The 27821-nt window shown below is 40.3% G+C and overlaps 1 protein-coding gene across 13 annotated transcripts; it reads right to left on the reverse strand.

Annotated features, from left to right (window-relative positions):
• Positions 1-81: 81 nt before the first annotated feature.
• On the reverse strand, positions 82-27821 carry tcf3b (transcription factor 3b). 13 transcript variants are annotated; one of them, XM_056377861.1, is made up of 21 exons: positions 27062-27821; positions 23986-24082; positions 21756-21828; positions 16102-16175; positions 15319-15391; positions 14734-14774; positions 14362-14494; positions 13510-13556; positions 9111-9210; positions 8912-9012; positions 8432-8555; positions 8216-8274; positions 7436-7511; positions 6973-7034; positions 6555-6749; positions 5587-5698; positions 5162-5315; positions 4775-4828; positions 3998-4236; positions 3732-3880; positions 82-3601 (listed from the first exon to the last, which is right to left on the reverse strand). In XM_056377861.1, exons 2-20 carry the CDS (start codon positions 24058-24060, stop codon positions 3738-3740), a joined length of 1935 nt encoding a protein of 644 aa, XP_056233836.1. In that variant the 5' UTR covers positions 24061-24082; positions 27062-27821; the 3' UTR covers positions 82-3601; positions 3732-3737. The 13 variants fall into 13 exon arrangements, with proteins under 13 accessions (XP_056233836.1, XP_056233835.1, XP_056233832.1 ...); XM_056377860.1 differs by having other exon boundaries at positions 6555-6752; positions 6973-7037; positions 8912-9009; positions 27062-27819; XM_056377857.1 differs by having other exon boundaries at positions 6555-6752; positions 27062-27818.

The following is a 27821-nucleotide window of genomic DNA, read 5'->3' on the forward strand; positions in this document are numbered from 1 at the left end:
AAGCTGCCATAGATGTATTTGTTCCCTATTCGGCTATTGGCAATGGAAAATATGAACAAATTCATTTTCCGAACTACAATAAACCCTTTATTACAATGTTTTCCTTTATTTTCCTTTTTATGTATACAATATTCAAAAGCCAGACATTGGAAAAGGTATAATCTGTTATTAAAAATGGCACATTTATTGCTACATTACTGTTATATACAGGACAGTTCTCAACTATATATATTTATATATATATATATAAAAAGAGAGAGAGAGAGATTGAGTGAGGCACTCTGAGGACCTTGCAGGAGTCATCCTCACTCCCAAGATGGCAGGCTCTGTACCTGTGAATGTATTTAACACTCAATAGTCTCCCCTCCTTTTAGTTCAACAAAGATATGACAAAATTGATGAAAGCAAGCGTTTTATTACTGCTTTCTTATACCAAAACAAGTCCAAGCCCGTCAACTGAACACTTTCCATTATAATATTGTAATTTTCTGTTGACATTATGTGCTCCTGCAGTGGTCGGTTGCTTTTCTGCAAACTGTGTCTGTCAAGACTTGTGTCAAGAAATAAAGTTCCCCCAAACAAAAATTTGAGTATATAGCTTGCGGGCTAATGGGATGTTCACAGAATACTAATTGACATCAAGTCAGATTTTCCCTTGGAACAAATCGACAATATTCAGTACACTTATTGATCTTGTAATAATAATTATAGTAAAAAAAACCAAAACTTCAAATACAACTTTTTGAAAGAAGTAATCAGAACTTCTCACAAAAAGTCACTGTCAATGTTACCAAAGAGCTGGAAGAGTAAAAGGTCAGGGGTGAAAATTGTCACTGAAGACAAAATATACTGAAAGTCACTGCAGCAGAGGGCTTGCACTCTGATATACAGAAATTTAAAATGCTCCAAATCATTAGACTCTAGCTACTATGGAAAATAAAACTCACTCCCTACATTGAAAGTGAAGCAACACATACACTGAAACATGTTAATGTGCATCAAAAGCAGACATTCAGAGCCAAAAGCAGCATCTCTTGAACCCTGTTATGTCAAGTGATTTAGAAATATAGGGTAGATAGAAAGAAAACTCATGACCTGGACCCATGACCTTAACTAAAACAGCAGTTTGGACAATATAATCCAGTTGAATAAATCAGAAAAAAAGGAATAAAAACTAAACAAGATCTATGTAACATTTATTTATTTAACTAGATACACTGAAAGAAAATCTCTTTATACCATTTAAACTTCTTCCTGAAAATTGAAAAAAGCATTAGGAGAAGGGAGGGTGGGGGAATGAACAAGTACCTCTTTAATCTCCATGATAAATGAAATGATATGGTTCACAAAATAAAACTGTCTTAAATGAAAATACAAGTTCAGGCACTGATAAGGTATCACTCTCCCATCATGACATCTTAAGTCTTGAGAATGAAAAGGCCACACTATTGACTTGTATAGGTCTTTTTCGTCATCTCTTTTTGTAGAAATTAAAACACACAAAATGCTCTACCTCCCATTTGTGATTACACGTTGGTAAAATGCAGTCAAAACATGACATGACATGGGATTAACATCACAATAACACTGTTTTGTTCTCCATATTATCCATTACCTTACACGCAAATACCGACGTCTGCCTCCAAAATATGTGCAGGATACTAAAAAAGTGAGCTGCACACAGAGCCACTTGGTTGAGGGCAGACATTAGAAAAAGGTGAAATGAAAACTATTATACTGTACTGACAAAACCCAGGAACACAAGTTTGAAAATGAAGGCGATCCACATTTGTATGGTAGCTACATTCAAAACCAGTTGCATAATTACTGTTAGAGACAAAAATCCCTTCCCACATTTTTCCTCGGCGCCTCACTGCTAAAGTCAGACCACTTTAACAAGATTGCAGCACAAACTGTCCACATACCCCCAAATGGAAAGAAAGAATTCATCTGGGTAGCTGATGATATGCCTTACAACTAAAACTGGAATAAAGGATACACCAAACGCTTTCAATATTTGTCTTCAATCATCTTTTGACCCTTGGTTCAATTTTGAATTAATTTTTCAACAAATTCATTTAAATGTCAAATCCCCTTATTCAGCTCATCTACAATACACTCTAAACTTCAAACTAATATTGCCATTTATGTAAAAAATCTACAATGTATAGACTAACAAAAAATATATATTTTTATATATATTTAATTTTGAAAAATGAAACATATCAGAGTAATGTATGAAGTGAATTTACACATCACACTTCTCTCAGTAAGAAACGTGAGAACAAACTTACTCAGGAGATAGGTGAAGGGCTGTAATTCAGTGGGAATGCTCGCTTAGGAAAACAAAAGCCTTCGTTTCACAAAGACTTGTCTGCTTCAACAACTGCGTACTGATGAGATCCCTCCATCACAGGAACCCAGATTTTTTTGTCTTTTACAGAAGATCGATTAAGGGGGAAAAACTTGGAACTGTGAAGTCTGCTGGCATTGTCAGTGAACCATTTCAAGAAAGCAACAGCACTGATTGGTGCTTATCACTTAGCAAGAGTCTCAAATGGCTTTTTTTACAGGACTTTCAGGGACTGAAATGCACTACAGGTCGACACTTAACTTCCAGCCTAAACCTATACAACTGTGCTTTGTCTTGTCTATGAATGCTTTAGTATATAAAGCAGTACAAAAACCTGAACCTATGACAAGGAACTACTGGAGTAATACTAGAATTCGTGGTCAACACAGAGGAAGAACAGTTTTGTAGTTGACAGATTCTACCACTTGGAAAATTCATAACCTTCAAGGAAGGAGTCTTCTATTCCAAGTCTCCAGATGCCTTGTGGGACGAGACCGGGCTCCAGTCAGAGACTGCCTCTAGGTCAGAGTTCCCGTCTTTCATGTAAGCTGCATTTGAACTGTAAAAACTTTGACCTTCCCTTGTGACCTTTTCACTGCCCTCCCCGAAAATTTGCTGATAAGATCAAGGAAAAGTCACTGAATTTAGACAATTCAACTTCAACTATAGGTTTGGTTACATAACATATGTAAGACTGTACCATCACGCTGGGAATGACATACATTAAAAATAATTGCTCATACACATAAGCAATCCCTTACAATAAATGTTCCTCACATGTAAAGCAATTTGCTTAAATGTCAAATAGAAAACATGTAACAATTAGGCACAAATCCTTGATTCAATTTGTGTTTGTTTAGGTCTCCTTTCTTTCACCAGAGCACCTCTCGGCAGTGTGTGAAGTCCCAATTTGTGGCAGGACATAAAAGTACTCCGGCGTTCCATCGTGTGGAAACCAAAAAAGAAAAAAAAATATTAAATGTATAAAACAAAGCAAAAAAAGAAAAAAAAAAAAGAAGAAAAAAAAAAGTTCTTCACATTTGAGCTTGTAGTCATGGTTGGGAGTGCGACAAACAGGCTGTGTCAGTTTTGGCAGTATGCATGTGTGTACGAGTGTGTGAATGTGCATCTTGAAACTTGAACGGACAATACACAGACATGTCCACATATACACACACACTGAGAATAATGGGTGGAAGAAATTTGTTAAGGCCACATCCTCTGACAGCCAAGGAAACACCACCAGATCTGTGAAAAGAAAGGACCACAAACATTATGCTGACTGCTAAAAATGTAATCAAGTGTAGAATAAATGCCTACAAAATCCTCTGGTTTACATTCTGAACAATCACTTCATTAGCAAATCCTCAAGACCTACCTGGTGTTACATGTGGCCAACTGGATTGTGGCCATCTCCTCCCATACTAGGATGGCCTCCTGAGAGCTGCATGGGTGCTTCACCGACCCCAGACACCTTCTCCTCCTCACGGCGTTTTAAACATGCTGCCTTGGGGTTAAGGTTACGCTCTGACAGAGAACAGGAAAACAGAAACAGGGTTCATCAGTATCAAGAAATGACTGCGCATTTAACAGAGCCTAACAAATCTGTGCTTCCCATCCACCACGTGCTGCTTGCAGACTGACCTCTGACTTGTTGTTCTAAATTGAGGATGACATTGACGGCTTGGTGCAGGATGAGAAGTTTGGTCTGAGGTTTGTCATGGCTGAGGTGCAGCTGGCACATCCTCCCAAGCTCCTTGAAAGCCTCGTTGATGTCCCGTACTCTGAGACGCTCACGGGCATTGTTAGCCACTCGCCGTTCCCTCTCGCGCTCCATCTTCACTTCTGGGGGAACGTCCTCGTCATCTTCATTGTCCACACTGCTTACAAATAGAGATGAAGTGATTAAGACATGGGCAGGACGAAATTTCAAATAAACCATCAAACACCATAGTACTGAACTTTTGTACTGAATTGATGGTCGAGCAGTTTATACTATATAAAAGTGAATACTGTGAATCTCCCATTTCAGAAGATCAATTTGCAATCTTTACCCCACGAAAGTTAGACAGGTTCACTTTTAATAGTATACTGCACTATGTGCACATTGTTTGCTGCTGTACCTAACATTATGTATTGTAAGAAGGGAAGGCATGATAAGCTGGAGCATGCACCGTTTCCGTCATCAAAAAATCTTTGTGATTTAAGATAAGGATTTGTGTTCATTTTCAAGTTTTCCATATCAAACCTCCTTTGCAGCATATAGCTAGTGAACTTCAGAATGTCATAATATTTTACTACAGTTATTCAGCCAATTAAAATTCACATTTTAGACACCAACGCCATGAACATGTGCTTTGAGTGATGTCTGGTAAGAGCCCACAAAGCACAAGACATTGATTCTCTATTGGAGAAACTTACTCATCTTTCTGGTCTGAAAGGCCAGAGAGCATCTGGAGGGTCAACGCCTCCTTTCTGAAAACGTGACATGAAGGGAGGGGGATTTTGACATTGTTAAACATCTAACCCAGACTGAGCCGTCAGTGGGACACACAGGAAAGAGTAATTGAATTACATTATCTTTTATAAGTGTCTAACAGCTGACATTTGGAACCTTGCAGCGGATATTTCCACCATCAAATGGTTCCCTTTATATTCTCATACTTGGCATTTGTGACAAGAGAATCTCCACCTTTGTGGGATAAAATTGTTTGCACTTGAATTAAACAGCACTATTAAACAGTTTTGTTTCTGGTCAAAACACAAATGCAGGGTAAAAGTACAGGGAAACAAGTAAAGACAACTGACCTTGTTCGACTACGTGCTATCTTGGAGTCCTTCTTTTCATCGTCAGACTTGTCTCCAACAGAGTTTTCATCATCATCATCATCATCTTTGTCTTCTCTCTTGATGTCTGAGCTGCTGGAGGAGTGTGTGGAGCGAGCCATACCACCAGGGAGACCTAGGGACAAACACAGAAAAGTGAGAATTCAATTCCAAGGCACTTAAGTCTGGGCTTAATCAAAACTCCCCTTTTCTGGAGAGGGGATTTCATTTGAGTCTTAAGGTGGAAAAATTATGAATCAGTGGAAATGTACACTAGAACTGTTGCGAAACCAATCATTCATTTCAGCACCATTACACCACAAAATACAAGACCTTCTATTATGTAATGTTACTAAATAACAACATGCATTTTCTGCTAAATAAATAAACATATGAGTCAAACTTACTGGTAAAGGCTTCTGGCTGGCCAGCTGACGGTGTGGGTCCAGATGCGTGATGACCGTGCAGAAGAGTACTGCTGGGAGGAAGGCCTGTGGGCTCCTCATGTTTCCCTCCCTGCTGATCAAGGTGGAGAACAATGATGTGAATCTCACAAGGACAAATAGAACCACTACAAAACAGATTGCAAGGGATCCTCCAACAAAATGTGTTGGTCCAACTAAAGTAGGCAGCGTGGCTAAAATCAAAAAAATTATGGGAAGAGGTACATGTCTGCAACTGAATGAAACAAATACATATACTTTGCAAAGCAGCTAATAAACAATGTTAATCATTTCATTTGCAAATATTTTTGTGAACTCAATGCTACACAACTCAGTGAAAATTATGCATGAAAATACTTTCTACTTCCAATTGCTTGAAATTTTATTTTGGCCAGCAGATGGCACAAATGATACTGTGTTTGACAGGCATCCTTCCTCATAGCAATAAACTTCTGAGTAATGCAATTTTGAATCAGTGTTTTTTTTTTTTTTTTTTTATATATATTTTGCTTTAAGTTTTTGGCTAACTAGGACAGAAAACTAAATAATTTAAAAAGCAATTTGTTGTGCAACATAAAACTAAGATCAATCAATATGCCCGATCAGTCCAAATTTTTACAAAGTTACATCAAATAAAGTATATTGCGCAGGTTAAGGTTCTTGTATGTGATGTTACAAACAACATATAGTATCTTTTTCTCAACCCTTATACCGACAGTTTCTTCAGCAGAGGCTGATGGGATGTGCGTGTACAGAATTCCCCCCAAACAAATCTGAATCTCCACTCTGACAGTGTGACCACAAAGTCTTTGCAAATAACTTTATACATGTTATGGGTGTGATAAAATTAACCAAAAACACAAATGAACACTCTTGTTTGCCTCATGTTGTGGTCATATACCATCAAAAGTCTGGTGGAGTAGGTGACTCACCATAGCAGGATGTCTGTTGCTGAGGGCAAGGCTGGCGTTGGGAAAAGCTGGAGAGAGGCCTCCGAGGCCCCCGTTGTGTACTGAAGACAGCAGGCTGTGCATGTCAGAGTGGGCGCCCTCTAAGCCAGGGCCCTGGCCCACAGCATGGCTACGCAGTACATGGATGGCCTCCTCCAAACGATCCTCCATTTTATTCTGCTACATAAATACAAGAAACGCGCACTTATATATGATATCAACAGGACAAAATACAAGTCCAAGAAACAGCTAATAAATATAAACAGGGTAGTTTTGATTTAATGATTTAAACAGTAACATTTCAACTCATAAAATAAGCACATAAAGGCTAGTAGAATATATTACGGCAACTCCATGTTTCCAAATGACTTTGATGTAACAGAAAAATGTTTTAACATACCAGTGGATGTGGTTGCCCTTCATAGTTGGGTGTGGTTGGTCTTTGCCACTGAGACTGAGCTCCTGCTGTGAGAAATATTGGGATAGTGTTTAGTGTTAATTTAACTTTACACCAGATGGAGCTGCAGACACATTTCTGTGCTAAAGAACATTTAACACGCAGAGGATCATTTTTGCTCCAAGAAGTTCAGCTGATTCATTTTTGTGTGCCAAGAAAAAGGTTGCACTCAAACTGAACAATGTAAATGAATTGGTCTAATGTTGGTATTCTGTGGCTGAAACTAATATATTATTCAAAACGGATGGTTGCATGGTAGAGTTAAAGATAGGAACAAAAGAGGGTAGTTTTACCCTCTTTCTCTGAACTGGCAAAATGTACATAGCTCTCAGGTTGTCAGGAATCTTACATCGAAACCGGGTAGTAATGACCCTTATATTATCTGTATGCGAGGACTGAGCTGTACCTGCGATGGCCTGAGGAGATCCAGGAGTAGACGGAGCTGAGGAGAAGTTATTACTGTTGTGGTCCGATGGGTAAATCTGAAAGAAATAGCCAAAACATCTCAATGTTATGCCTTTAGAAAACACAGCAATGCTTTTCAGTATTTTCAGTATTAAGTCAAACAATTCAAACTACTACTGGGCAAGATATGGCAAAAATGTCATCAATGTAATATTTCCTACTTCATACAATATTTTTCACTAATCACTCATATACCTTGTCATGAAACTCTAAATATTAGAATGAAAGAGTTTATTTAAACAGACAAATAAGTCTTACTGGGCAAAGGTAATATTTTCATCAACCTGAAAAAGTTTGAGCTCCCAGCTTCATTTGTTGTAGATCTGCCAAACTTGAGGATTGTTTGTATGGTTTAAAACCAATTGCATATCCAGAGATATTGAAAATACAATGTATGATATGATATTAAAGTATACAACAAATATTAGGTCTTTAGACTTCACTGTTGGGATGTGTCTTCAATATGTTTTACAATGGGCTTTCATCTGTTTTGAATCAAACCATGAAAAAACAAAAACAATAAACCAATGATGGAATATTTTGTTAGCATCATCGTCATCCTAAGTTGAATTCACACTTATTTGTTCTTTCTTCACAAGAATCGCCCGACAATATCACATTGTCACTTTGTCAGAGAAAATAAAATCCTGTCGAAAACTGTCGTAATTGTTTTATTGCCCAGCACTAATTTAAAAAAACCAACAAAGAGAAAAGAACTCACTGAGGCAAGAGCCTTCCCAATTTCATCTCCTGAACTGCCAGCTGTGGTGCCTCGGTTGGCTGCAGAGACAAAATAAGTAATATGAGTCAGATGACCTGCTAATTTGTTTTTCGCAGAAAAAAAAAAAAAAAAAAAAATTACATGACCAGGGAGTTGAATCAGTGACAGACATTACCAAGATACTTGTGTGATGAGTTCATTTTAACAGTTCCTTACCCATAATGCCTTCTCCGTTGATGGTGGGTGTGTGGTTGTAGGTGGTGGGGGCTGAGTGGAAGCCATTGACTTCGCTGCCGTGCAGAGGATAGTTCTGTGGGGACAGAGGCAGGGGTTGACGCTTCTGGAGAAGGGATACAAGCAGCTTCATAAGGCACATACATCGCTCACAGAAAAAAAAAAAGAAAAATCTTATCAGCTTCATAATGGGATGGAAGTTTAGCTTTAATTACTCAGTGTGTTAACAGATAAATAAATGTATACATCTCAGACGATAGGTATAGGAAATGACACTTCAGCAGAGCAGATGCTAAAATCTTTGATCTCAATGTTTATTTATACATTCAAGTTCAATTTCCTTACAAGCAACAATAGAAGATATGAGCTATTGTAAAGAAAGCAATAGATAAAGGTGAAAAAGAAAAAAAAAGAAAAGATGACCAGGAAGACAGGAATGTGACTGAATCTGTTTCTACCCACCATCCTGTCTTGCGGGTTAATTGCGGAGAAGGAGCCTGGCTGTCCAATGTGTGGAGAGTTGCCCAGCATGGCCGAGTAGCCAGAAGATGACCAGGGGTCTTCTAAGAGAAGTGGAGACACATTTGCAAATATGAAAACAGCTTGACAGAAAATATTGCAGAAAACAAAATCATTCCAGTGAAATTTTGTGAAAAGTTACCTTGCATGTAGAAAGAGCCAGGGTAGACAGCTCCAGGCTTAGCACCAGGATATCCTCCATTGTCTCTGGTGTACTCATCACCAGATGTGGAAGCATACACCTAAACAAACATGCAGACAGTGCGCAGTTGGTTCATGATTTCTACAATAACTACTTTAAACTTGAAAATAGATATTTTATGATTCTGGATGAAAAGAGTTTTCCTATGTCACCTCGAGCATCATGAGAGACAAAGTAGTAATGAATCAATCCACCCTATCTTTGCTATGGAGAAAACACTAGCTTTAAGTGGCCACAAGATGGCAAGAGGGAGTCTGCCGGCGGTGCAGGCAGGCCGGCTCCTCGCCTGTGGAGGAGAACACAGCGGCCATGGCATGCTGGGCACAGCGACGGCTTGAATCCCAGTGCACAGTGAGCACTTCCTCTAGCTCCCAGGACCCCAGTGACATCGCACTGCCTGGCCTGCAGCCCCTCCCTAGAGCACATTCGGTATCAGCTCGCACACATACCATGCATTCAGTGGGCCAACACACACACATACACACACCCATGCACACTCCACTAGCAATACCCTCAAACTAGCACTATCACATTCTCTATGGCATCAACAGAGAACTAGAAAACATGGATATGATCAGCTCCGATGAAACTGGACATTTTATATTAGCACCTTAAAGAGTCACACATCCTCTCTGCATATTGCTAACACAAATGGATGCTGCGCCTCCAAAGCCACAGACTGAAGATGGACATGAGAAGCCCTCAGTTTCTTGACACCATCAGTCACCACTCAGTTCATCTTTTCTCTCCTCCTCTGTAGTACATGGCAGATAGAGGAAGAGAGAAAGAGAATTGAGGCTATGCTGCAAAGAATGCTAATCCAGAGAAGGGATTTTTTCTGTAATTTGATTTAACAGGGAGAAGTGGAAAGGGAATGGAGAGATGCACTTCTAATTACAGAGCCATCTGCCTGTTCCTGGACCATATCCAACTCCACAGGCAGCTGGGCTGAGGAGAGGGAGCGAAGAGAGGGAGAGAGATGGGGGCTGGGATCCAGTCAGCAAGAGAGAGAGAGAGAGCGAGCGAGCGAGAGAGAGATGGAGAGAGTGCAGTGGGTAGGGGGTGGTAAAGGGGCAAGGGGGAGGATTGAAGGGAAAAAAATGAAGGCCCTGATGATTTATGAAATGGGTAGAGAGATAAGGGGTGTTGACGGGGGACAGGAGAAGGTAATCTAAATGACTTAAACAAAGCTTGATATGGCCAGGGGAGTGTGAAGGAAACAAGGGATTTAAAATGATCACGGTTAATTCAGGGGAAAACATGACGGAGATGGCTTCATTTAACAATAGGCTTTGAGTTGTTCTTTCACGGGGAACAATGTCGAGTGAATCCTGCTGCTCTAGATGGGAACAGAGAACTACACAATGACTGGTGCTGCTGGATAATTGTATTCTCAGGAAGAAAGGGGATTTCTAGGGTAAAATCCTCAACTAATAGGGGTTTAATGTAATTCAGGTTATGACCATGTAAAGGTCTCTACACTAGAAAAACATGGGTTGTGGCAAGGGGTGGGGAGTAGATGAAGATTAACATCAACCTAACCTCAAAGCACTTTATTCAACCACAAGGGTTTTGTGGTTAGTATACTGGACAACTAGGGGGCAGAAGAGAAGTTCCTTCATGTGTCTGATTGTTGCCGATGAGAGGGGCTGTAGGTTCACAGGGTTAGGGCAAGGATCTTGTGTACAGGCATTGGTGGGTTACAGAAGTCAGGCAGCTTGAGGGGAAATGGGAAAACAGCCTTTACAGTGCTGCTGTTATTTGTCCATTTACTGATTTACAGCAGCATGATTTAAGTGACAAAAGTAGATAAAGAGAAAAAGAAGAGTATGTTGAAGGGGCGGCGAAGAGAAGCAGGAAGAGAGGGAGTGTGGGAGGGAGGACAGACCACAGGATCATCATCGGCAGTCATTAATCTGGGCTCAGACACGGGGCTAAGAGGCCTCGCAAGCACTGCGCCTCACAACTGGGTCACTCACAGGGGGAGGCCCACCCAGGCCATCATGTGGTGAAGCGTAGGCGGAGGGTTGGGTGAAATGGGGGAGGGGGGTTCACACACAGACATCTCATTTGCACTAAAACCACGCGGCCATCGTTCACACTGTGGGGAATGACTGAGGTTCAGACAGTGAAAAAGAGAGGGCCACAAACTATTCACGTTCAAATCTCTGTGATGTCATCACCATGGCGAAGCGTGTCTACACACAGAGGTGTCGGCAGCCACTGCAACACGACAACACCCGCAGGTAGAGGACAGCACCGACGTCACAAAAAACAAAACAGATTTCTTTGCCTCATTGTACAGTGAATCAAGAAATTGATTAAGCAGATCGTTCACCAGGTCCACTTGTGATCCGTCTCTGACTATTGGTCGATCTGATATGAACCCAACTAATCAATGTAGCCCGCTACAGTAGTTGCATCTGTTGCAACTTTATCTCAAACTAAGAGTCAGATCACAGCACTATAACTAACTAATGCTCGACTTCATTTCCTGCCACATAAAGCATCCATGGCTCTGTAATTTCTAACCCTAGTCAGCCATATAAATCCTTTGAATTTACTTCATCTGTGCATTAAAAAATAAATCAGCATTGGCATGAGTTGAACTTTTTTAATCAAAATTTGTGCAACATTTACTAGAATAATGAAATCATGGGGCAAAGACGGGACTAATGAACAGGTATTTGACCAAGGAAATTTTATATTTCTTTAACTTTTAGAACATGACCTCCACAATCAGAGCAAATATTTACAACTGGTCAATAACAACTTGTCTTACTCTTGTTTTCCTCTGCTTGTGTTACTGGTGTGCTGCTTCAAGGCACCGTACTGAAACACGGATGCCACAAGAGCAGAGATGCAAAGGTTCCATATCCAGTTTATTTTTTGGGTCACTCTTGTCATCTGAGAACTACAGTAGCGCAAGGGACTGGGTTACAGAAAATGTTTGTCCAATGGCAGTATTTCATATTGATGACCCAGTGGCAGCTCAAGCAGCAAGACTGGGCTCTAATAGCAACATTAACACAGGCTACTGCATGGCAGGATCCTTCTGACATGAAATATCATGTTTGCTATCGTAAAAAGTAATGTGTCAGTTGTTTCAGGTAAATGAAGAGCAAAATATTAAGAGGAGTTACTGTTATGTTGAAAATGCTATGTGGTATTCAAGTAGACCAAACTGCCTCTGAGTCATCTTTGATCTACTTGCTGAAACTGTATGGAAGGACAAGCTGGTAATCAGCACACAAGACTCAAATTTAGCTTGTAAAAATAAACTATAAATGGGCATGATGTGGGCAACTGCAGCCTTATTCAATTCTTTGTCAAGTCGCTTTAAACCAACAGTGAGATTCATTCAGTACATACTCAAACATGTAACAGTGACTAGTGTTTCCAGCTATGTGTGGTTGCCATCATCAACACACAGGCTGCATCAGCTGCTGGGAATTCTGGGCCCACTGACAAAATGTGACACTTGGTACAGTAAATCAAAGGATACTTCCAAACTGCTTGGACCTAGGATTGGGGTTCAATAGTGCTCTGTTGAATCCAGTGTCAAATCCACTAAACCTTTTTAGATTGATCTTTAAGGAACACACATTACAAATAACTTAATATTTAGGAACTAAAACTACAAGATTGTTATTCAAAGAAGTGAAAGTTTTGCCAGAGAGATTACATATCTGCTATTTAGTCAACAACTTCCTGAATGGTCTCTACATTGTCCTGTGCTAATGTAAAAAGAGAGAAGAGATAGGATTCAATAAGAGCTTGGTAAAACTGGGCATAACAAATCCAAGTATCTTAGTACCAACTTTGAACTGGATCCAAATTTGAACCAGCTATTAGAATCAAACCTACTTGGGCCTCTCATGCACTCGACTGCCTGAAACATCTGCATCTTTATTCCACAAATCCATTATCTCTGTGTCCTCCCAAATCGTATAATTCCAGTTACAAGACTTGACGAAGTACCTCAAAATCGTATAAAGTTGCTCGTCTACATGACAACCAGACCCTGAACACCACTTGAAACCACTTGAGTGTAGTGTAGAGACAACCACAGTGATGATGTTTATTGGGGCCTGAGTTGCCTGACTGTCAGCTCACAGAGTTTGACTGAGCAGAGGATCTTTACCCCTGTCAGTCAAAGAACTGCTCAAGCAGAGTGGGGAAAGCAGTGTGTATGTGTCGGTGTGCAGCAAGTGTGTGTACTGAAAGAGAGAGAGTGAGAGAGACAGAGAGTGAGAGAGAGAGAGAGAGAGAGAGAGAGAGAGAGAGAGAGAGAAGGACTGGCTGTGAGCTGTGAAGGCGAGCAGAAATAAGCTCTCACCGAGGACGGCAGGCCAGGGGGTTTCCGAATCTTCTTTGGCTGGGTGTCTACATACAGGCGGTGGAGACACAGAGAAAGGTGAAAGAGAGAGAGAGAGAGAAAAAAAAAAAAAAAAAAAAAAAATCAGCAAAGACACATATGTCAATGTTATGTCAGTTCAGGTGCAGTTTCACCTGCGCTTGCTCTAATTTAAACTGCAGAACAAAAACCAGAAAACACACAACAGCACCCTTCCATGCCAATCTGTATGTACATGTCAGTGTGAATGAAATGATGCTGTGCAGTCATCTGTGCACGGTTTTGTTTTGAAAAGATTTGTCATATGTTCACAAAAATTACAACAACAAAAAAAAAAAAAAGAAGAGTCAAGCACAACTGTCAACTGTTCAAAAATGTTTACACAAAAGATGAGAAATGCACTTTTGGTCTAGTAGCTCAATTTCACAACTATGCTCCAACAATTTCATAAATTGTAGAGGTAAGTACTGCTAAAGCAATTAGTCTTTTATTACTGTAAAAAATGTTGAAAAAAAAAAAATGAATAGTTTAAGGCCATTCTTAAGCAGAAATGACAATTTGCTCCTTCCAACCTCTCAAATGTTTTCATTTGCTGGTATTCTTAGCCATCAAAATTGACATCTTTGGCTTTTGGACCATTGGTGAGACAAAACAACCTATTTGAAGACATCACCTTGGGCTCTAGGAAATTGTGATGCTCATTTCCTGCCATGTTATAGACCGAACAATCAAGAAAATAATAATAATCAGTAGATTATCAAGGTAGGGGAATGGCGGAAAAAATAAAAACAGAGGAAGAAATTACTGGTGCCACATGCCCAATGTCTATCTTACCTATGCCTCCCTCAGGCGGCCTTCTCCTAGGGTTGTTGGGGTATGATGGGTAAAACTGGGAGCCAGACTTCAGGCCAGAGGGGGACATGGCATCTGGGCTGGGCATTGCTATGTCGCTGGGAAGAAAACCAGGCTAGGACAAGACAGAAAGACAAGGTCTTACTAATAATACATACAGGGGCGTGGGAAAGCACAGCACAAACAAACAGCTTCTGTTCTAGGAAATGAAGACCGTTAATTCAAAGTATTTAACCTGAAAAGAGAAGTGAGAAAACAGGGCTTCCTTTACACTGACACATTACATGAATTTATCACTCACTAACGGCATATCCTCGTAGTTAAATGAAAGGAATTAGAAAAATGGTAACATACCTGGCTTCCAAAGGGAGGGTACGGTGGCCTCTCATTTTTACCTGTAAGATGAAAGAGAAGATCGTTTGAAGGAGTGAAACCCTGAGCTATTTGCACACATTAAGAGGCACTGATGTGTGCTAAAACAAATGAAAACTAGGTTTTCTAAAGTACAGAAAGTCCAGAGATGCTCTCCCCTTTTTCAGTACGCTCAGCTGCATAAAGCCGCCTGCCAGAAAAAAACCCTAGGGAAGGTTTCTGCTTCAGTGCCCTAACATCCCCAACACTCAACGAATGAACACAGGCACACACACATGCACATACATGCATGTAGACACACATACACATTTTGCCACAAAGAAAACAATTCTGTGGTCATAACAAAATATGCACAACAGTCGAATTGGCCATTATCAACATGTTTATTTTAAAACTGGAGTGTGACAAAGCAACATTTCCTCTGGCACTGAGCAGTAAATTTACCCAATTTATACACTCATTTTGCTAAAGTGCTACAAAAAATTTCATCAAGGCTTTTTTTTTTTTTTTTAACCACATAAGAGTCACTTGTGAAAAATTACTCAAAAAGAGCAAAAAAGAGCTTACCTGCGATCCCTGAACTGATGAACGGAGAGGACAAGCCTTCATGTTCATTGTAGTGGGATCCTTCTCCATAGCCCTATAGGAACAATGGCAAACAAGACAACATGATTAACCTTAAAAAGGCAAAGAAACATGGAAATAAAGAACATGCAGGCATTAATATTAGGTATATACATTTGAACAAATACACAAACCTAAATGATAACCACTCTTTATGGCCATCCCTATCTTTTAAGCACACCTATATGGCTTAGCAGTTACCCTCCCTCTGCTTTTCTGTCTAACTAACAGGATCCATGCCAAACAAATCTGCATCAGCTCGGGGGATTCAAACCGACTTTCTTAATTATCAACTTGTGGTAATCAAAGCCCGCTGCATCTATTTCACCCCCTGTTCCTTGTATTTACACAAGAGTTGTGCCAAGACAGTTACGGCGGATGTGAAGCTGCAATTACTGGTGGGCTTCCACAGAGGTTCTGGGCTACCAGAGAGCTTGCCAATGCAGGATCCTGAGCCAAGGTTATTAGGTAGAAAGTAAAACTACCACTTCAAATCAAACATGGCACACGGCAGGAAAACAGCACAAAGCTGTTGTGGTGGCTGGGGGAGAGGGCGTGTGCATGTGTGTGCGTGCGTGCGTATATATGTTCATCCATGGCAGAGTGCTTAACCGAATATGTGCGAGTGTGTGACAATATCATGGCATTTGGTGTTAATGCTTAGATCTCCAAACTTAAAATCATGGGCAACTAAAGAGTGCGAGTGTGTGTGTATTTAGATCTTACCCGTCCTTGGCTGAAAGAGGGACTGTTCTGTTCTGCTGAGCCCCAAGACCCAGAGCCGCTGCGCTCATCTAGTGCTGAAAAAACAAAAGACAGTGTTAAGATTGACAGGTAAGGACTCCAGGAAGTTAGTCTGAATTAAATATGACAGAATCAAAAGGCAGGTTGGGCTCATACTGTGAAAGAATATTAGCAATCACCAAGTGAGAACACATAATTATTATCCTATGTGTCACTACAGATATATAGAGATGCCCTGATGCTGGAGTCATATCAAGGGAACTCGTCACAATGCCGTACTCTCAACATTCGATATCCTTAAGTGGCCACAATGGGCTTGCACAAGCCAGGATAGAGCATCACTATTGATCAAAGACGCTGCTGTCGCATTCAAGATGCAATGCAATGTTAAACCATTTCTGGGGAAAACCACGTAGGAAATGCTACTCAGTGTATCCATTAGTGTTCATTACGGCCATTGAATATCAGAAAATTAACCATTAATATCCCTAATGTAATCCAAGAGGATATAATGTCATCTAAACCACATTTAAATTCCACTCACTCGATTTGACAAATACAAAACACATAAAATAACACAAAAACGAAATTTGTAAAGACAAAACATGAACCACTATGTTTTAGGTAAAGAAAGAACTGATGTGTGGCACAAAGGAAAAACACAGCCAAAAGACTGGTGGAGCAGAAAACTCCAAAATACCCCCATCATCCCCTTCTCCCTGTCTTATGCACTAATGCTATCCAGGCTCTCTGGAGACACAAGGCTTAATTGCATGCTGATTTGCATAATTGTGCATATTAATGTGGTTTCCTTATGAATATTCATATTTCGTCTTTGATTTTTGCCTAATTAAAAAAATGTGTGTGAGAAAGCAAAAGAGAGAGTGAGCGGGTGGAAGGAGAAAGCAAGGGGACGAGAGAGGGGGAGGGAGAGAGAGAGGGAGAGAGGGAGAGAGAGAGAGAGAAAAAGAGAGACAGAGGGAGAGAGAAGGAACAAGAGTGAGAGGGGTCTGGGCGAGATCAGCAGCCTGGCTGACGAGTGAGAATGAGTGATGAGACTAACAGAGCGGTGCAAGCACCTACACACGCTGCGACAGCCGTGATCTATGGAGCTGATGCCAGTGGCATGGAGAATCAGGCAAACAGGGAGGAGAGGGGACCTCAAAAAGATCAGCCTCGCTCACTGTCAGGTCGGCCCTGCTGAAAGGCCACAGCACTAATAAAGCGCTGCACCACCATCAACCATGTCCAATGGCACAGGACACTGGTGATGGGCTCATCGCTAAATAAAGATGACAGACTTTGCATGAAGACACTTTAGCCAAAGCTTGGTGCCAGGAGAAGTAATACCAAATTAGCAAGATAAAAATCTTCTTCAGAGAAGAGGCACCAACAATGAGGTAGTCTGTTTCTAGCCTAGCTATGAATGAATCTATTTTAACTCAAACACCCTCATTTCTCCACTTGAAGACGCTCTAGCTTCATCCAAAACTGCTGTTAAATCAAAAGTATTTTTATATGTATTAAACACATAAAAATATAGTAGGTTACCTGCAAAATCACATCATATCATTGTCAATAATCACCTGCATTGAGTAGGCCTACCACCAAGACAACAAGTAGAGGTGGAGAGTAAGTTCATAATCCTCACAGCTATTTTCAATACACCACTCATCCACCTATGGAGCCTCCATTTGGCCAGTGGGGGTGCAGAGGAGAGAGTGAAAGCACGGCTGTGCAGGAGAAGTCTGACAACATTGTTTCACACTTACTGGAGTAATTAACTCGAAGGCAATTAAAACAAGGTGGAGAGCTGCTGAGGTGACACTGACGCTCAGCCAGCCTAGAAGAGCCCAGCTATGCCAGAGGAGAGATCTTTCTATTGTTGTTAATCTCTTGTCATGTGTAATACCAAATGCAAATTGACAGTCACCACAGGCAACCAAAATGATAAAATAATGTATAATGGGCTTTTAACTGACCAACCATGCTTCAAATGCTCTTTTAAAAAAAAAAACAAACAAAAAAAAAAACTTTCAGTTAGGGTCACATGCTACACTGGCCACTACATTTGAGATAACATTTGGCTGCTGGGTATGTTGCCATGTTGCTCTTGCACAAGCAAGTTTTAAAATCTAATTGTAAAAACAAGATATGTACCATTTAAAGTGGGTCGGTGATGTACTACTACATCAATTATTTTGGCCAGTAAAAATATTTATAGCCCTTTGCTTTAAAACAACCCTTTGCCCGTGACCTAAAAAGTTGGCTCTAACAGTTAAAGAGTCTGAATTCTCTATTAAATTTAATATGACAAACTCAGTTCTTTATGTCCTAATTTCATTTTTACTCAATCTGTTTATGAAACCCACTTTTCGTATTTTTTGTTTGGAAAATAAAAAGAACTTGAAGCTACCACACTTTTATTATCAGCTACTGTAGATGCCTTTTAAAAATCCCAGCAATTGATTATCTTGACACACAATGGTGTGATACTTTCGTAGCAGCGGTAACACACCTCCTTGGGTGAAGTGACAGCTAGCAGTTTTTTGCTGTTTTTATATTATATTGCTAGAAGCAGAAAAGAAGCTTCCAGTGGTTCAACAATCTTTTTTTAACCATGGATAAAAACACAAATGGTTTAAATTTATGAACTTTAACTAACAGACGAGTAACTCTGAAACACATGATTCCAGTGCCTTTGATTACAAATATTGATGAATGCATTAAAATGTTTATCCATCTGTAACAACACATTTCCACATTTTTTGATACTAATTGTAAGGGGGGAAAAAAGGTGCTGTACAAAATCTAAATAGCATTTAGGACTAAATGATTAATGTCAATGTATCCTCTCAGTATGCAATTCATACTTACAGGACATCTCAGATTACACAAAGAGAGTTCTTGAGCACTGTAGCTCATGCTAACTAACAAATTTCTCAAACAATGGACAATTATAAAAATGGAGGAGCATTACTACACTGAAGAAAAACTGAATTAATTTACAGTTCAACTGGTGAAACTGGCCGTGCCCCTTAAGTCCATAACAGAGACGAATGCTTCTTATCAAATGGGAGCTACATATAGCTTTAAGTGAAGTAAGAGATTAAATTTTGAACAGTCAATGGGAAAACAAGGTTAGGACTTAAAATACTCTGAATTATCCACCAGTTAAATATACACGTTCTCTGGAAGCATATCACATCCATCTAGAGTTTGACATGGCTAGTGTGAATGAAGACAAATACTGACTCACAACCAGAGCCCAGAAAAAATATTTATTTTCTAAGCCACAAAGCCTTCTTACGGCTGCAGGCTCTGAAAACATCTAATTTAGTTGAAGAAGGAAGCCACTCTCCTTTGAGATTTCCTCTTTCTGAGGGCTTATATTTTCTAACTACAACTCACTAATGCACAGAGAAATGCACAGAGAAATATATGACACAATACTGCAGCCGTGTGTAGGTATACAACTGAGAGTGCATAAGTCAAACACATAGCTAGTCAGCTAGCCAGCGCGGGAGACCACATGTGTAAATTCACAGTGTTGTTTGTTGTGATCTCAGGGAAGCGAGCATGTCGCGTCCTGTGTATTTGTGTGTTTGTATGTGTGTGAAGGGGGTTGGAGACGTTGCCAGCAGCTGCAAAGGTGACAGAGGGGACGCCTGCCTGAAGGCTTGTGGGTTTGGCCAGCTCCCACCACACACCATCACACTCTGCCTCCCCTACTTCTCAAACATCCCACACTTCTTGCCAATCCTCTCCTCTTTCCTCTCCCCTCCACTCCACTCTACTCGACACACCCTCCCCCCCACACACACACACACACTCTGGCCACTGAGGAAGGGAGAAGGACGCCTAATGCAATTAGCACCCCTCTGAGCACTTTTGTGTTGATGAATAGTGGTGGTCTGGTGGGCCACTAGGCTGCCCACTACCGTTCCCGCGCTGCTGGGGCCTTGAATATACAAGCCGCCTAAGTGACGTCATAGGCGGACATTGTTCTTTAATGGTCATCATTTCTATAATAAACAGGTGTCCTTGCCTCTAGCCATATAGTGTTTTGGTCTGGGCTGGGTTTCAAAATATGGTCCTGTTGACAAATCCAGGCATTACATACATACACTCACACACAAATATATATATATAAAAAATTATAATTATATGCCTCATATGTCCTGACTGTCTATATGAGTTTTCTTCCTTATGCAGAGAGAGTGTATCCTACGTATTAAACAAGTTATAACATGACACTGATCTATAAGAAACCCCTGGGCGAATGTTAGCATTTTGACTCTTAAGTGCTATTAGAGGGTACCTGTAGATCTCCCAAAGTTAAATTTGACAGCTTGAAGTATCGCATTAAAATGGGTGTCAATGACCAAGGGCCACACTTTAGGACACGAGGAGGGGGGAAGGAATTAACTCCTCACTGCTTAGTAATTGCCTGCTGTAATAGAAACAAACAGAATCCTGCCTTCCTCGGGCTGATCCCTATTCAACAAGCTCTCTCTTCCACTCTGGCCACTCTCTGCATGCTGGGCCAGTTTAAGAGGCTGCGAGCTGGGGGTGAGGGACATTGTCTCGGGCTCAAGCCATTTCCTGCAGATCAGTGGGGGTAAGAGCCCTGTGCTGTGTTGGGGGAGGAGTGTTTTACACTTCAGGGTGGGGGAGTCGTTTCAAGTCCATAAGCCCCCTTTTTTGTCTTTGTTCCTCAGTGGCCAAGTTCTCACTCTGGGGAACACTGGGGAGTGTGACTCGATTTCACACGCCAGGTTGGCAGGGTGACAGAGGAACGAAAGTAATACAACTTACTAATAACATTCAGGAAGAGAGAAAAGCTCACTCATAAGCTTCAGGTGCTTGAGGGGGTTAAATGGCGGCTAGTTCGCACTTTAAAATGTTGAAATAAAGACTAATAGGTTGTTAAATAAAACTCATGGAGAGATATTAATAAATCTTCTCACAGTTTCAATTCTTCATACAAAAATATTCTCGGCCTGGAAAGATTTAAAGGCGCAGTCAATTTTTTTTTGTTTCTCAAAGATGTGCCGATGCTACATTCAGGACAGTTAAAAGGCCAAGAACAGTAGTCTGAAAGGATTTTTTTCTATTTAGATAACAATCAAGGAATCACCACATAAACAGGCCTAGAGGAAGCTGCAGCTTTTTGCCAAACGGTAATTTCTTCAAAAATTACTTACACTACTCAATCTATTACAATCAGTGTAGGATAAACAAATACAAGCACAACCATTTCCTCAATTTTGTAAAGCTTTGAGCACCACAAATAAAATTAACCTCTGCTATAAAGGCAGTGGCAGAGATCTCAAAATCTGGGCAAACAAAAATGAAACTGTCTGCATGCTAGATAACACACGGGTTGTGTAGGAAAAAAATTGGGATTCGGGCAAGCTAACCTTTTAATGCTTAGGTAATACATACATTTCTTAATATTAAATTAGTATATTGTTGCTTTTGCCAAAACATACACATAGCCACAGTAATGTCAGTTAAAATCACATGCTCAGCTAAAATAAAACCCAACATTTGCCGAGACATACAGTGCAGACAAAACATCACCCCTGCCATGAGATTTAGTGTAGGTTTGTGCATTGAGCTGAAAAACTTACCTGATCCACTAAACTGACTGCTGGCAAGTGTCATTGTCCTGTTCTTCCCGTTGGCTACTGGAGGCGCGAACATCTACAAGACAAAAGAGGAAAGATACTGTAAATAACAAAGCAAAGGATGGCACACTTCACACATCCTATTTCTACCAATAAATGACATCACACACACATGTCGTTCAGCTGTTGTATGTTTTTTTCCCCTTACAGGCCCTTCAGGTTTGGATCAGTCTAAAGTGAGATACTATTGGAAAAACATTGATTTAACCATTGATTGACAACAGCATAACATCCTGGTACAGACTATCAAACATTATAAGCATTCAAGGTCCTTATTCACAAAATACCACATTTCAAAAACATGTAATCTCTTTATTGTAAATCAACCAATAAAGAGGCACGTTTTTGCCAAAGCAAATGTACAGCATTTGCAATTAAACCTTTCAGACATATCTGAGACATAAAGACCAGAGGTCCAGAAGTATACTATACTTAAACTTCTAAAACACTTTGATGAGGCCATGGGTTCTGTCAGCGTGCCACTGTGGGCTTTACCACGGTGTGGTCTAAATATCTGCTGTGTGGTATCTTTCAGTGACGTACTCGACTGTACAAAGCAAACCTTTTTGAAAGTAGGACACCATAACACAATCTGCCACTACCACATATGATCTTTTTTTTTTTTTTTTTTTTTTTTTTTTTTGAACAGTCTAAACCAGTCCAACAACCGATTTGGAAACCATCTTTGTTTCCATTACATTTGGTTGCAGATATCTCTGACATGTGTAGCTTTATTCCACGTCCAATCAAGCGTGCATTTTCGTGACTAGCCAGCAAATAAACATAGAGGAGGAAATTTGTTTGTACAATGTTTGACAGTTCCTCACCCATATTACGAATGTCACATTTAGACGGAACATCTGCTGATACAAACTGGCAGCTGATCAATCTGAGCTTTTCTAACACAAACCCAACTGTTTAATGAGAGCCTCCCACAAACCCCCCTTCACAACAAGAGTGTTTTTCTTTCATGGGGTAAGACTTCCTTTAAATACCAATGGTGTGGCAGATAATATGACTACATTAACGAAGCAGCTAACTGAATCGTGCAAGTCTTTATAATGGAGCTCTACCAATAATGCACATCAATGCATTTCCAAAAAAAAAAAAAAAACAAACAAAAAAAACAAAAAAACAAAAAAGAAAAAACAAAACAAAACACTAAAATAAAGCTAGTCCTGCTGTTCCCTGGTGTTAAAGCCCTCAATGACTCTTGTAATGATATCAACACTTCAGTATTTATCAACTGTAGTTTATCAAAAGAAATCTCATGGGACATTAATTCTGCTGACAATATTTATTAGGAGTCACAGTTTAGAATTAGCTATTGTGCCCCATATATATTAATTACCCAGAGCTGGCAATTTAGCCTCACCAGCTCCTCAATTTATTTAGGAGCAAAAACTAACACAGCTCCATTGGGCCTATGAGATGTTTATGTCAGCGTAAAGCTCAACAAAGGGCTTCAAAACAAAATGAAACACAGGTAAATAAAGCTGAACAGAATACCTCTATCCACTTTGTAGATAATGTCTGGAGGATAGCTCTGAAAGCATCTCTGTGAAAATGTCTTCCTAAAGACTAAAAATATGACAAAAACAAATGCAGAAGCTGCCTGCGCATACATCACATTATTACCCCCCCCCTTCAGATTCTGTTAACAAGACGAACAGGGGTGAAATTATTTCCACCATCTCCTGCCGTCGTTCTTGATTCACTATTTACATTTTATAGTGGACACCAGTTCATTTCAGTAAGGATCCACTTCCTTGTTGCTGTATCTCTACATCACCTACATAATTGAGTAACCTATATTTAAAACCTGAATTCATTTTCACCAGTCACCCTGAGGTATAGCAATATTTTACCTGCCATGCTTTGATGTAATCAGCACTACCTCTGCATGCCAAGAATGAGGGATGGAAATAACTTGAGCTCACACAACCTAATGTTATAAAAAAGATTTCAGGTTTTCTGTTGCAGATTTTAAGAAATTAAGTTTCCTACTAAGTTTCTTTCCACGCCCCTTTCCCCACTTCTCTCATTCAGACCTCCAGCTCTCCTCTGCCCCTATACCCAGACCTGTATCGCACTCTCTTTAGCTCTTTCTCCCAGTGCCACCCACCTACCACTGCCACCCAAAACCACCCAGACTGCTCTCCCACTCTCTTACCGCACTGAAATCCAGGAGGTCGCTGAGTTCCTTGTCAGTTCCCACTGCAGCCATTCTTTGCTGCTGTTCGTTCATACCCTTCAGTCTCTAATAAACCCTATGAGAGAAATTTGCAGATACAGGATTTTAATGGCACTAGCAAGCACAAAGAGAAGTTACATGTAGTTCTTAAAAAAAGAAACAGGGAGGATGATGGTAATGAATGATTCAAACTATTCTAGCTTTGCTATATCACAACCCTTATCTTAACCTGTCAGATGATTCATATTGGCAAGTTATTAGCCTCCCATAAGACACCAGTGCAGGGGTGCAGTATGTCAGCATTTTTCTTAAAAACAGAAGCAACGTTCTCACTGCTAATGCATCAAATTTATGCTTGTAATTCAAAAATTATATTAAAAATAAAAAAAGATGCTAGTCATGGGCAAATCTTGTGTATTTGGAAAGTTAAAACATGACGATCAGTGATCGTCTATTGAGTCTCCAAACATGGCTGAAACATGCAGCTCAAATTACTAACCCCGCTGAAATACAGACCAATGAGGGAAAACAGACAACACGAGGCTACTTAACACATAGACTTTAGGCAGGTCTACTTAAAAGTGATAATTTCTCTGAGACACTGCCTTCCCATCCAAACAGTACAAGACAATGCCATGAAATGATGAATACTCTGCCTTCAGTCAAATCACTACCAAGTAATGACTTAAAAAATTGTCTTTCATTTTACGCGACCCTGGCAAATAACACAGCCATATGTCGATCATTGCTACATAAAAGAGAATGTAATACATTTACAATTACAGATATAATTGGGACTATTGTTAGCCCAAGGAAATAGTGGTGAAAGGCAGAGCTAATGACTATATGCAAACACGTCATTACCAAATTACCATATGTCAACTCAGAAACAACCTTGTCAAATGACACAGTAAGCATGAATACTGGATTTACCCTGTGTTTTGCATTCCAACGCAAGCCCGAGGCCGCTCTCTGATGCTGAGCGGTGGCTCTGCAAGCTTCACAGGGAACTAGTGGTAAGAGGAGCGAGTGGAGGAATAGAGGCACTTGGACACCAACAGGTGGTGTGCTTTTACAGCCTCTTTTGTAACAGAACTAGCATAAATTGATGCCACCAAAAAACAAAAAAAAAAGATGGATGTCTATAGTGGCAAATTGTAAAATGTAAACAAAGGGAACTCAGAAGATTTGAAATTATGTCAACAAATAAAAATATCAATCCACAACCACTTGTAAGCAAAACAATCTAAAGTAATAAATTCAACAGATCTTTTTCTACATGTATGAAAACAACGCAAGTCTCTTCTTGTGTGACAAAGAGTGCAATCCAACTCCAGTGAACTCAGGCGAGCAGAACTAATTTAACCTTGAGACAAGGAAAGGAAGTGAACACACAACACATCGCCCCAAGTGTAAATAGGCTAGGAACATGGCTGTCATGCCTTTTTCCAAACTTCTGGATAGGATGGCCAAAGAAGGACTAAATAGGTCATAGACACCACTAAAATAAACTAAACATTCCCAAATATCATTTAACCACTGAGTTAAATGGAGTAGAGCACATGGAGGGGCTTAATGTAACAAAATGGCATCTTCAGCTAGTGCTGGATCAATATTTGAAGCAAGCAGATTAGGGGTCTTTGTCACCCCATACAAGGCAGAGAAGGCAGGTCATTCTCCACAAAAGAGCCTGCACTTTCAGAGAAGCAAACCCCTCAGCTAAACAGATGCCTTACATCAAAAACTTAATATTTAATATAATTTTATGAGACCAAACACGACTCTAATTTTGGAGTCTGTGTCAGTTTTTGACCAAGACTTTCAAAAAACATAATAATGGACCAAATTAAGTTCCTTTGACCTGTCTAACAAACATGTAATTACTTGAGGATAATTGGTTTTTACACTTTAAAAATGTAATTTAAAAAGTACAATTCCGTGCGCATAGATTGTGCAGTTTTTTGCCGTTATTAGTAATGTCAAATGTTAACATAAAAGCAAACTAAGTAACTATAACATGTGTTTATGTCAATGCTATTACTATTGGAACAACAAGGACTGCCGTACTGAACAGAAAAGGCAAATTCAACTGTTGATTCAAACACTGCCCGAAAGAAACGGATGTTAATGTCTTGTGCCAGAAACATAATTATAAATAATAACCACTTTGGGTCAAACAGTTTATAACAATGACAGTAAACATCTAGGGCACCACAGGATGTAGGCTGTACATTATTTGATCATCTCCGCTAGGCCACATCCAGGGCCAAGCTACTGCTGACAACTAACCCATTCACCATTTATTTTGAACTATGTTGACATCATCCTCAAAACTAACAAAACCATAATATCCAGTTGTGACCTCCCAGTGAAAACAGATTATGTGTAAAACAAGTGCAACGGCCCTGACCCACGAGAAAAAAGAGCAATGGTCCAAACTTCATGCAACAAAATACTGAGCTCTCTTTCTTTCACATATTAGGGTTCAAGTCGTGCATTATGAGGGAGTTCAGTGGTGGAGACGGTGGGGGTGGGAGCATGAGGAATTTCCTGCCAAATGTGTAATAAAATAAAGTCTAGCTGGTGGCCAGACACTTCCATAAAGGAATGTTTAAAGGGCTACCAAATGGGTTTTATGGAAAGTTTGTCTCGGGCTTGTATGGAAAATACGCGTAGGCCCACAACACAAAGTTTAGCTAAAATGCTCGCCAACATTATACAACGTAAAGATTTCATATTTCCACATACTAGCTAGAGCTAGTGGCGGACACACGGTGAAAAACAAAATGAGGCTTGTTAGGCAGGACTAACATTTAACGTTAGTGGAGTCTTTTTGCAGAACAAAGGAGTAATTTCCTCCTCTCCGTGGTCGATGCGGAGACCATCACACACTTAGCTCGCCACCTCAAACCAGACAAAAACTTACATCCCCCGCTTTAACCACACATTCCCAAAAACTTTTCGAAAAATTGCAGGCGTCGAAATAGGTGTCAATGAAACACATCGAATTCATGCAACTTCCCTCGAAACATGAAGTGAAAGAGTGTGTTTTTACCTCTCCTCTCCAAGTGTCTGATATCCAACAGTAAAAAGAAAAGAGACTCGCAAGGGGAAAAACATAAAACTTCAAGAGAATTTCGACCTCAGTGCATGAAACGCATTGGAGCACAGTAGATGTCTTCCTTTTGTCCCGGTAAGCCTGCTTTTCACACAGCGCCCACGTGTTTGCTTCAATGTAACAAGCCTGTGTGCAAACAAATCTATTATAGTAACTAATGTCGCGTCTTCCTTTTTTGTTGTTACAACTGAGATGATTTCATTCTTCTCGTAGACATCTTCACCACCTCCGTCCACATTGTCAGACGCAACAACGTATCCCTCCGCACAAATGTGAGGGCCTCAAACGCCAGCGGTGTCCGATTTCAAACGCCTTTGAGAGAGGGGGTATTTTTCCAGGGGAAAAAATACAGGCTTAACGTCTTCCGATGGTCAAAACGACGGAAAATTCAAATTGCGAGTCCCAGTTTTGAGTACTGTATCTGCAATCCTCAAAATGCTGGAGCGCTGCGAGGACTAGGTCGTCCAGCGGAAGGCTATCGTAAGAAAGTTACCTGCGATTACACAGCAGCAGCTTGACGAGATGGCACGATAAATGCAAAGGACCTCAGCCAATGAGAAAGCGTGCACGCTTGACTGACAGCAACACCAGCCAGCAAACGGCTGCACATAGAATTTATTCCCGCCTTCTTCTTGACGCTCACTTTCCCTGTGTGCTCAGGGAGGCTGGCTGAGGGGGGCTCCAACATGCCCGCTGA

Source organism: Seriola aureovittata, chromosome 6 (genome assembly GCF_021018895.1).
Source record: "Seriola aureovittata isolate HTS-2021-v1 ecotype China chromosome 6, ASM2101889v1, whole genome shotgun sequence".
Lineage (NCBI taxonomy): Eukaryota > Metazoa > Chordata > Actinopteri > Carangiformes > Carangidae > Seriola > Seriola aureovittata.